The sequence below is a fragment of the Galeopterus variegatus genome, unplaced genomic scaffold (assembly GCF_000696425.1).
Source record: "Galeopterus variegatus unplaced genomic scaffold, G_variegatus-3.0.2 Scaffold11, whole genome shotgun sequence".
Lineage (NCBI taxonomy): Eukaryota > Metazoa > Chordata > Mammalia > Dermoptera > Cynocephalidae > Galeopterus > Galeopterus variegatus.
Genome location: NW_007726122.1, coordinates 1,303,341 through 1,315,494, shown reverse-complemented (window position 1 = coordinate 1,315,494; position 12,154 = coordinate 1,303,341). Strand labels below are relative to the sequence as shown.

Below are 12,154 nucleotides of genomic sequence, written 5' to 3'. Positions count from 1 at the left end.
TGAATGAATGAATGAATGAATGAATGAATGAATGAATGAATGAATGAATGAATGAATGAATGAATGAATGAATGAATGAATGAATGAATGAATGAATGAATGAATGAATGAATGAATGAATGAATGAATGAATGAATGAATGAATGAATGAATGAATGAATGAATGAATGAATGAATGAATGAATGAATGAATGAATGAATGAATGAATGAATGAATGAATGAATGAATGAATGAATGAATGAATGAATGAATGAATGAATGAATGAATGAATGAATGAATGAATGAATGAATGAATGAATGAATGAATGAATGGTCCAGTAGCATGCCATTAGCCACAACACTCAAAAATTAACTGGGAAGTGTCTGAACAATAGCTGCAAGGGATATATGCTAACATCCCCTTCCCTCCTCCCACCACTACCCCTTCTCAAGTTAGATGACCAGAAAACAATGTCCCTGTCCAACATTAGTTAAAGCCCCTGGGGTAATGCCTTCACTGGTCTGTGATAGAATATCAGGCCTTCAACATTTGTAAAAGGTAATATAAGAAAATAGCCATGCAAAGAACACTTTTTAAAACCTCTGGAGACACTGCCCTTTAGAATATTCAAATTCTTTGTCAATACTTCCTCTGATTCAGTACCAACAAAAAGTTTCTTCCCCTGATGAATCATTAATCTGCCTCTGACTGAACAACAGGAAAACTGAAAACCACTGCATATCCCTTTTTTCTTTGGCTGCCAGGAAGCTCAGTCAAATTTAGTATTCAGTCAATACCATCACGTCATTGCTGGCTTCTGATGCAATGATCTTCCCCTTTTCTCTACATAACTTCTGAACTTTCGGATTTTACCTTAAATACATGAAATCATTTATTCTGAAGGCCACCTCAAGTTTTTAGTGAAAGTGAAGGCTGAGACCGATAGACCAATGGAAAAAGACGGGAAGGAAGAAAGGAAGATCAGGGAGAAAGGACAAGAGTGAGAATACATGAAATCATTTATTCTGAAGGCCACCTCAAGTTTTTAGTGAAAGTGAAGGCTGAGACTGATAGACCAATGGAAAAAGACGGGAAGGAAGAAAGGAAGATCAGGGAGAAAGGACAAGAGTGAGAAAGAGAAGAGAGAAGGCATTATTGGTGCCTCTTTTCCTGGTAACAACGGCAATCTACTTCTGTTTCTCATAGTTACCTGGGGAACCAAGGGCTGAACAGTGGGGTGCAGAGGTATGCACACAGTCACACGTGCATAAGTGTGCTGGTACACCTACGCACTTGGGAACACCACCCATGCCCCACCCCCCCACCACTGACAGTCACCAGCAACAGCTGTGTTCCACATTTCCTACTCCTCTGAGCCCTTAGGGTTCTTTCTTAGGATGTCATTTTGGGCTTCTGCTCCGTCCTCATCAGAGCCCCCTAGTGCAGTCCTTGACTATGACCCAGGAAGAGGAATAACTAAGGTCAGCAATTCACATACTGCCTTCTCTAATGCAACCAATTAGAATAAAACTTCCTCTGTCTGCAGCCACAGGCTCCTGTAAAGCCTCAAAGTCAAGACCACCAGCCCCAGTGTATGCACACTCCTCACAGACACCATGCTCCACATGATGAAAAGTCTTGCTCTCTCAAATGTCAGGGCTAAAAGGATTCCCAGTGTGGAAAAACTGAGGTAGAGAGAAGGGGATGGACTTCCTAGTTAATTTTTATCTGCATCCTTCATGGCCTTCGACCCAATGATACAAAGAACTCATTTCAACAGGAGTGATAACACAGGGTTCTTGTCCCAGCTGTACCTCTTTCTCACTCATGTGACCTTAGGTAAGCCAGGCCAGCTCTCTGAGCTTCAATTTCCTCATTGGTAAAATAAGACTTTAATTCAAATCCCTAGCTGTCTGCCTTCCTGGGTGATCCTGAGAATCTAAGAGATAAGGATAGGGATAGCACTTTGGAAACTAAGCAACATGAGAGGCCAAGGAATCCTAGCAAAGGACTCAGGAGGCACATGCCCCAGGAGAGTATGTGCTGGGCGTCATTAGGGTCCTTAGGAAATTACCTGGAAAAGGACTGCCTGGGGCTGCACCAAGTATTGTCTCATCAGCACGGGGCACCACTGCCATAGCATGGAGGAGAAAAGAAACACAGACACGTGAGAAGGGGGCAGCAGGAAGGAGGGCAGCACACGGGGACGAGGCTGCAGGGCTGACTACCTCAGAAGGCCCCCTCGGACCAGGATGGGGAATGTCACCTGATGAGCTCCTGTGGGCTCAGTGCCAGGCCTCAGACTTACCCACCTCCACACCTACCCACAGGAGGATGGAAGCTGGAGTAGGGCAGGGGGATCTCCAGGGCCTGGCCCAGTGAACTGGGACTGAGGAGGCAGAGGGATCTGGATGGCCCTCCCTTCACTGGTCTCTGCTTCTCCATCTTTCTGGGGACTCCCACTTGATGATCTCTAAGTCCCGCTGCTGATGCCCTTTGCCTCCACCACTGGCCATGTGACAAAGTATGGACTCTCTCTTCAACACATGAATTGCGAGACAAGAAAGGGAGGTGGAGGCGGAACCTATAGGTTAAGAAAGACTTAGAGACATATCAGTTGATTGCAGTGTGGACCCTGATTCAAACAAACTGTAAAAACTATAAATGTAAAAAAAAATCATGACATGTAATAAAACCTTTTGGGAATTTGATACTGATTGGGTATTTGATGACAGTGAAACATTTGCTAACTTTTTAGGTGTGATCATGGTATTGAGGTTATGTTTTTTAAAAGGTCTTGTCTTTTAAAGATTCATTCTAAAATACTTATGGATGAAGTGATATAATGCCTGGAGCTTGCTTCAAAATAAAGGACAGTTAACAAAATGTGGTGTATCTATACAATGGAATACTTGTTCAACAATAAAAAGAAGTGAAGTATTGACACATGTTACAACATGGATGGACCTCAAAAGCAGTATGCTAAGTGAAAGAAGCCAGATATAAAGACATTCCATGTATATGGAATGTCCAAAAATGGCAAATCTACAGACACAGGAAGCAGAGCAGTAGTTGGCTGGAGCTGGGGGTGGGAGCAGGGATTAACTATAAACCGGCATGAGGGATCTTTTTGCACTGATGGAACTGTTCTAAAACCAGATCGTGGTTCCACAATTCCTAAAGTTCACTAAAAATCATTGACCTGCACTCTTACAGTGGGTGAATTTTATGGTTTAAAAATTACACTTCAATAAAGCCATTAAAAAAATAAAGCAGAGTGTGGCGGGAGGAGGGGTATCAATGAGACAAGACTAGCCGTGAGCTGATCACGGCTGAATCTCCTGAGGGGTGCTTAGCGGCTGATTAGACTATTCTATCTACTTTGAACGTCCCCATAATTAAAACAAAAAACCTCAAACAGCACGTATTTGACTTGTGGCACTGCTTGCCGGCACTTGTCAGCTGTCCAACAAGCACCTGTGGAATAATGAGAGCCCCCAGCAAGCTGAGGCCAGTAGGAGCTGCTCTCTTGCTTCCTTGTCCTTGCACCCTTCCCTGCTCCTTGAAGGCCATCACCCCTGCGTTTTGACCTCTCATCTGCTTAGCACTTTCCAGTTTGCATAGCCCTTTCAGGTCTGTTATGCCCTTGGGAATCCTGGGGTGGGGGCAGATGCAGAAATGGAGCTCAGAGAGGGAGCTCACATGAGCCAATGCCAAGCTCAGAGACAGTCCTGTACCCCAGAAGCAGAGTTAGGGTTGGAGAAGACTTCACACCAGCTCTAAGGGGAAAGCTTGACACTTGATGGTGGGAGACCCAGCTCTACTACTCCAGCTACAGAGACAGCCCTGAATCTGCAAGCAAGAAGGTGGAATGTTGCACATTTTTAAAACCTGGGTACACCAAAACCCCATGCAGCAAAGCATGTGTTAAGGAGTAGTCCTGGCCTGACTACGATGGATTAGACTGATTGGCAGGGATCTATGAGTCCTGGCTCTGCCTTGGACTCCTAGGCAACGTGGGCAGACCCCTCCCCTCACCAGCCCTCAGTGACTCCATCTGCCATGAGGGGGATGGACCAGGACTGACAGGGCCCTTCTTGCTCTGAGGCCTCACCGATGTCTATGTCCCACAAAGGTGGGGTCCTCACCCTGCAGAAGGGGGTTCCCCTTGACCTGGCCTCAGGCTGGACTTAGGTTTCACTCTGTGTGTTGGTGAAAGTGTTGCCCATTCTACCCCAGGCCCTCAAATCCAGAGGTCTGGCAGCCATTGGGGAGGCAGGGTGGCCGAGGAAGCCCACTGGGCCTGAGGTCCAGAGAACAGAGTTCAAGTCTGACACGGCCAAATTTGTGCTGTGTGCTACTAGGTCAGGCACCTCCCATTCTCAGATCCTTTTCTCATTTCTAACATGGGATTATATGACCTATCTCATAAGTTCATGAGAAGGCACAAAGCGGGTAATAAGAATATCAAGTCTTTGATGGCAAGCCTTTTTCTTTTCTTTTTTTTTTTGTTTTTGTTTCTGTTTTTGTTTTTTTGTCCTTTTTGAGACCCGCCGCACCGTGCTCAGCCAGTGAGCGCACCGGCCATCCCTATATAGGATCTGAACCCGCGGCGGGAGCGCTGCTGCACTCTCAGCACCGCACTCTCCCAAGTGCGCCACAGGCTCGGCCCAAGCCTTTTTATTTTCATTTTTTGAGTCTCTAGGGCCAGACATTTAAAAAAAAAAAAACGACTTGAAAAATGTCCCTTCTATTGTGATGATGGAAATGTTCTGTATTTTGAGTCTATCAATATCATATCCCAGTTGTGATACTGTCCTACAGTTTTGCAAGATGTTATCATTGGGGGAAACTGGTAAAGGGTATATGGGATCCCTCTGTATTATTTCTTACAACTGTATAAGAATCTATAATTATCTCAAAATAAAAAGTTTTTTAAAAAAAGTAAACAAAAACCAACAAGGTTTTAGCATTTTGTCTCTACTAAACCAAATGAATTAAACTTGGGGAAAAAAAAGGGTCTGCTGAATGGAGGGACTATGAACGATGCTTGCAAAAGTACTCCATAATCTACAAAGTGCTACTATGAGTATTAACTAGGCGGAAGAACTGCCTTCCTCTTCTTCCAGCAAGACCTCCCTGATTTCCTCTCCTCTGTTCCTGAAATACCTGAGTGTGCATATCTCTACCTGATTTCCTCTCTTCTGTTCCTGAAATACCTGAGTGTGCATATCTCTACTACAGCACTTATCACTCTGCATTGTGCACTTAACTGTTGATGAGGGCCCTCATCCCCCAACTAGAGGGCAAGCTTCATAAGGATGGGACTGCGTCTCCCTCATCTTTGTGGCACCAGGTCCTGGCCCAGCACTCAGCTCTGAACAGATGTGAAATAAATGCCTGTGGAACCAAATGAACTGGGACAGGTACCATGGCCTGGCTCTGCTGACAGCACCAGAAGTATTTCCCAGGGTCACTAAGAGGATAAGTGATGTCACGATGCTTTTATTCACCAGAAAGTACCACAGGCATGGGATGAGACATGCTTTGTTCATTTGGTTCTCCAGAACTGTGCCTGGGTCAAAATGGTGTACAGTGGAATTGAAGGGCTTCCAAGAAGAGATTTGCAAAGTTTACATGACTCATCTCCCCCTGTTCTGTTTATTGCCTGCCAGGCACCCTCCAGCACACCCCAGACAGGCTCCCCAGTTGCGTGGAACAGCAGGGAAAGCCCCAGTGGGGAGGGTGAAGTCAAATATTGTGGCTTCTGTCCAGGAGGAACTTTCCCAGCAAATACTAATCAGGAGGCCCTTTTTTTCCCCGACCCCTTACATAATTTCAGTGAGCCCAGATCTCAGGGCCCAAAAGAGCTTGGAGTTATGGAGGCTGGTCTTTATCTGATAATTCAAATCCAACAAACAGGTGTCTCCAGTAATAGGGAACTCACTATTTCCTGAGGCAGCCACTCCACAGCCACATGACCCTGGCTCTGCCCCCTGGAGGCCTCCCCTTGTTGGTTCTGGGTGTGCTCTGGGGCTCCAGCACCAACAGATGTCCTGCAGGTGCTAGTGCCCTCCCCACCTGGATCCAGTGTGGGGCCCCCAGTCCTCTAGGCCTCATTCTGGACAGGCCCTCAAACTGGAGCATGAGACGCTTGCTTCTGCTTTCTTGGTGGCTGTGTCACCTGACCGATCCATGCCATTCTCAGCGAACAGAGCTCACTCCAAGTTCATTAGAAATGGAAAGTGATTATGTATATGAAAAAAAAAATAAGCATTCACTTATTTCTCCTTCCCCTAACTGGTGTGCTATTTGCAAGCTCACAGTCTTCCCAAATGCAAGGACAGAAAGGTTATCCTGACAAGGATATCATTGTTATCGTGACAGGGCTTGGAACACAGAGCTCCACTTCTGGAGAATAAGAACTGGAAGACAGTAGTCAAGGGCTCCTGAACGATAAGATGCCAGTGGGGCTAAATCCTTGGGGGAGGGGAGGGGAACTTCCAGTCTGGGGATCCCCTGTGCTGCTCCGGCTCTGCCTGGCTGTGTGATGAGCAGCTCTAGATCCTGAAGTGGACAAGAGGGAAGGAGAGTTCCAGAAACAAAACTCCATCTCCAAGCAGCCAAATTCCACAGGCTTCTTCCAGGCAGTCCCTGGTGGGGCCTGGTTGTCCTTTCCTGCTACAGGGCTAGTGATTGGCAGGGAGGCCCATTACCCCCAAGGGAATGCAGGACGTTTAGCTGCCAGGGGTTCTGAATGGGGGAGATGTGCAAAGGGAGGACCCCCATCCTCAAGTCCCTGGCACAGAGGGAAGGAGGCATCCCAAGATGCTCATAATTCACTTCCTTTCAGAGTGACTTCCCAGCTGTAGGTATGACAGAAAGGTTATTCTGAGCCGTAAAGAAATGAAAGAGAAGGCTTTTTCCTCCACATTGCCAGATCAAGAGGGCAGGGGCAGGGGGAGGGACAACGAGGGCAGGGAAGTGGGCCTGGATGCACCTCCCCTCCAGCACCACCTCCTCTGGCCATGTGGGGACGCACATGCACACACACACACTCAGGCCAAAGGCCACCTCTCTGCCCTTCTGCTCCCTGTCAGAAAGAACTTTCTCACAGGCGATGCTCTGCAAAGGCATACACAGACAGCCTTGGGAGGGAGTGCCCTCTTTGCCACCAAAGGCTCCGCACCTCTCTGCCCTTCTGCTCCCTGTCAGAAAGAACTTTCTCACAGGCGATGCTCTGCAAAGTCATACACAGACAGCCTTGGGAGGGAGTGCCCTCTTTGCCACCAAAGGCTCCTCCCACAAATCAAACCTCAACTAACATAAAACTGCTGGCTAGAAACAAGCTTCGCAGGAACAAACAAAAGCTTTCAAGCCAAAGGCAACTGAGATGTTCACAACTCCCGTCCAACCATGTCCACCTCGTCCGCCTGGTCCAACAGAACAGCCTCTCTCTGCCCAACTGCCCAGGAAAACCCTGAAATACCTCATTTTCATTTCCAGGAGGGGAAGAGGCTTGATTTCCAAATAAAATAAAAGTTCAGTATAACAGTAGGCTGGGAAAACCCAGGCAGGCTCCTCCTCGCCACCCTGTGTCAAGCTCACAAAGAGAAAAATCGCACCATCCGACATGGTTGGGAGAGTTTAATCCAAAGCAGTGCTAATTAATATCCCTGGCTTTCCAGAAGCCACTGCCACATACAGCTGCGAGGGCAACAAGGCTGTTCTCCCTTCAATTTTATGGGAAGAACATTTTCATTACAAAGCCTCCTCCCAGACCCTCCTCTGTCCGCCAAATTAGCTTCGAGAAGGAAGCGGATGATCCATATATCAGAACTCCTCTCCCCATTAATTTTATTATTTATATCCCATTTTAAAAGTTTACTGGTGCAACTCCCTGTGCATCTGGCCAGAGCCTTTCTGACAAGCAGTGGTGACTTCCCTAATCCCTTTCTCGGGTGGAGTTTATGCATCTGTCAACAGAATGTGCCAACTTTTTGAAATTTGCCTTGGAGAAAAAGTTGACTCTGGTGGCAGACCCTCCCCCACCACCATCTTTTTTTAAAAATTAAATACAGGAGGTTCTAAACACACCCTTTTATGAAATACATGTGGACTTGAGGGCTCAGTATGTGTTATGGGTGATCCCCCCAGATCCCTTAAAACCCTGGGGGGTGCACTGTGTGTCCCCTCCAGCCCCAACCCTAGTCAAGCATCCGCAGCTGTTTGGCAAGGCTTGGCCCATTTTTAACCCCAACCACCAGACTACCGACAGGCCTGGTGAAGCCACATCCTCCCATTTTGTTCTAAAACCCCACGTGCTCAAGGCTGTCTCCTCCAGCCTCCTAAAGGGACCCCAAATCCAATCTAAACGTCTCGAATTTACCTGTTTGTCTTTTATACATATAAATAGCTGCATTTCCATTCTCTCTTTGTTTCTCATTTTCATTTGGTTCTAATATCTGCATGTAAATGACGGAAAATAGCATCTGTAATTGGAGATTATGAAGTATGGCCAGCTCCTGACAGGCTGCTAAGGAAGATGGATTATCCTCATTTTTCTGTAAATTTTGTCAATTTTGGAATTCATAAGCTATCAACACTGATCAAAATGGGGCTTCACAGCTGTGTCAAAAAAGAAAGAAAGCAAGAGAAGCGAGCGAGGGCACGCGCAGGCGGGGGCGCGCGCCCCCGATCGGATGCCCAGCGCGCGCCGCCCCCCTTCTCCCTGCCCCCTCCCCTCCACGCTGGCAGCTCCCTCAGCACCGGGCCTCGCTGGAACTCGGGCTGGGGCTGCCTAGTCCCCTGCCTAAATCAAATAGCTAAATCACGAGACTGGAAGGCCACAAATCCTCCAAGGCATCCACTCAAACCCGGGCTTAATTTATTGCCCTGCGCTGCCTTCCTTATTTACCCTGAGGAGTGCGTGGCTCGCTCTGGTCGGCCCCGGAGATGTTCTACTCCTTCCAGACCATCACGGCCCACTTGAGGCAATTGTGTTGGTCTCTCTCTCTCAATTTTCCCATTACTGGGAGTAAGTACTGTTGGGACTCTGTAATAGCCCGACTGCAGCCCATATCAATAACAGATGAGGTTTAATCGTCCAACACAAAAATTATTTAGGCGCAGTAAGGACATTCAATGTCATTTGCATAATGGCATTTCTATCGCACGCACCTAACCCGTCTTGCATAAACAAGGCCTTGGGACCATAAATAATAATAAATCATGACGTCTGCACGCCTCTTGCGGTAATAGGAGCCACTCTTTGTGGAAATTATTTCGGCAGGAAATGGGCACTGTAATTTTAAAGACATGTGGCGCGGTGAGGCGTGGTAAATCACGTGCATGTGCATACCATCTCCAGGAGCAGCCCAGGGCCCACGGTGACATCCCTGGGGTGGCAGGAGAAGGAAGACAGGCCTCTTGGGGAAACGTCTGGGACCTTTAGAATGACACCAGAATGTGTCACTGTCCCAGAAACAGCAGGCTGGAGAGGGCAGGACACTCGGAGCCCAGCAGTAGGGATTTGAACCTGGAGAGGCACCCAGGCCTCAAGGTCAGAAACCGCCTTTGTTCCAGGAGAATGGAAGCTCCATGAGGGCAGTTTTTCATCTGCTTGTCTCACTACTGAATCCCCAGCACCTCAAGCAGTGCCTGGTAACCAGCAGGTGCTCAGGAAACATCCATAAGAAATGCACCGAGAGGATAAGATCCTGGTCCTAGATCCTTCAAAACTGCTGATGGAACGGCAACAAAGGGCCAATCCAGTGATTTCCCAACAAAATCCACATTTCTCTCCCAAAGGAACTAAGGGAAACGGCAATCATTTCTCCATGGGTCCAGCCTTGCCAGCCTGGGAGGCTGGGGCCGTGCAGCCGACGTGATGGGGATGATGCACAGCCAAGATCCCTGAAAACAGGTTGAGGTGGGATAGACAGAGGCACAGACCCACAGGGGAATTAGGGCAGGAACTGACACAGAAGCACTGGCCTCACTGGTCTGGTGAGCAACAAAGTAAAAATGACCAGTAAACTCTAAACCATACTGGGAGGCAGCTTTGGGGTAAGGGAAAGAGGAGAGATTGGGGGAAGGGAGTAGCCAGCAAAGCGGCGAAGCCCACAGGCTCAGGAGGCAGATACAACCGGGTTAGAATCCCAGTTCCACCCATCTCAGACCCCCGCCTCACCCCTCCGCACCCCAACTTCCTCCTCTGTGGAATGAGCTCAATAACAGTATTTACCTCGCAGAGTTGTTCTGCGCGTTGAATGAGATAATGTGTGCAAAGTGACCAGCGCTTGATGGAGCTTTGCTGTCATTATTATTCTTCAGGAAGCAGCGCAAGTGAGTTCAAGCACAAGCTCTGCCTCTTACTAGCTGTGACATTTGGGACAATCTTCTGCACCCCACTGGGCCTCAGCTTCCTCCACCCAGGGACAGCATAATGAGATGGTCCCCACCCACCTCACGGAGCTGCCGTGAGACTCAACTGAGGTTGTGGCTGTGGAGTGAGTTCAAGCACAAGCTCTGCCTCTTACTAGCTGTGACATTTGGGACAATCTTCTGCACTCCACTGGGCCTCAGCTTCCTCCACCCAGGGACAGCATAATGAGATGGTCCCCACCCACCTCACGGAGCTGCCGTGAGACTCAACCGAGGTTGTGGCTGTGAACCTCCTTGTTAGTATAAAGTGCTGCCTGCAAGCGAGAGATGAACGTTAACATTCCTCACAAGTGCGAGGAAAGGAAGAAGGGAAGCTCTCTGACACCTGCCCAATGTCACCTCCAGCCACCTCCAGCCCCTGGCAGTGTCCCGAAAAGTTCATGCTTTCCAGAAAAAGTTCTGGCAGTATACCCACCAAACCAACCACAGTGTTCCCTCTGGGAAGAACAAGGGACTGAAGTGGGAGTTGTCATTTTAAGTCTTATATGTAATGTGTTAATTTTACAAGAAGAGAAGGACTATTGTGCAGTACTACTTGTGTCACTGAGATTTTTGAAGTGGAAGTTTCATACCTCTATGCCTTGGCACATGCTGTTCCCTACACTGGAATATCAAAAGCTATGAAAATGCTGATGCAACACACAAAAAAGTGCCAAACCAGTGATTTCACAACAAAAAACGCACTTGAGAAACGGCAATCATTCTCCATGGGTCCAGCCTTGCCGGCCTGGGAGGCTCGGGCCATGCAGCGACATGCTGGGGAAGATGCACAGTCAAAGCCTCGCGCAGGCGTGCACCAGCCATCTGCAGCAGGGGAAGCTCTGGCACCCATGACACCACCTACAGCTCTGCAAACACACCTTATCCTCACCAAATAAGAAAACTTTGCTCAAAAGCCGAATAAAGGCTGGAGTTTAGTTTTTAGTATTGTGCAATGCTGGTTTCTTGGTTTTGACAACTAGACCCTCATTCTGTAAGACAGCAAAATGATGAGAAACTGGGTGAGACATGTATGGGAACTGTCCCATCTTTACAACTTTTCTGTAAATTTTAAATTACAGAACTCACTCATAATAAGAGAAAAGCAAATTATAACCACAGCATATCATTTTTCACCTATTAAATTCAAAAGGTCTGTACTACACTGTGTGGCAGACTGCGGGGAAACAGGTCTTCTCACTTAGGGGGATGAACTTTTTTGGAGAGCAATTTGTTTTCCCCTTTCAAAACTCAACGCACACACGCTGAGCGAGCCATTCCAATTCTGGCAATTCATACTGCAGGTACAGTGCCATGTGTGCACAAATAAAGGTGAACAAGGATACTCATTGCAAACTGTCATGAAAAAGAAAAATATTGGAAACAACGAATAGGAGATTTATTAAATAAACTGTGGTACCCTACATAATGGAATACTGTTGTAGTTGTTAAAAAGAATAAAGCAGCACTCTATTGATACGGAATAATCTCCAAGAAATACCAGAAAATAGCAAAAATAGAACAATGTAATACAGTATGCTACCATTTGTGTTCAAAAACAGGGGAGTTATATGTTTATATATTTACACATACATTTTTTTGCCCTCATCAAAATATTGTAGATTCCGGGCCGGCCCGGTGGTGCACTGCTACAGTGCGCCTCTTGAGAGCGCGGTGGCGCTCCCGCCGAGGGTTCGGATCCCACATACAGACCGGTTCCCGCTCTCTGGTTGAGTGAGGTGCGAGT

At 47.4% G+C, this 12,154-nt stretch overlaps 1 protein-coding gene across 6 annotated transcripts in view; it reads right to left on the bottom strand.

The window, feature by feature from the left end:
* Window positions 1-12,154, bottom strand: part of PAX5 (paired box 5) — a 200,608-nt gene that overhangs the window by 99,886 nt on the left and 88,568 nt on the right. Inside the window, exon 7 of one of the 6 annotated variants that reach the window (XM_008587992.1) lies at window positions 2,057-2,113. The exons of the other annotated variants lie outside the window; for them this stretch is intronic. Within the exon in view, the coding sequence (XP_008586214.1) occupies window positions 2,057-2,113 (57 nt within the window). The remainder of the gene's footprint in view (window positions 1-2,056; window positions 2,114-12,154) is intronic. 6 annotated transcript variants of the gene reach the window in all.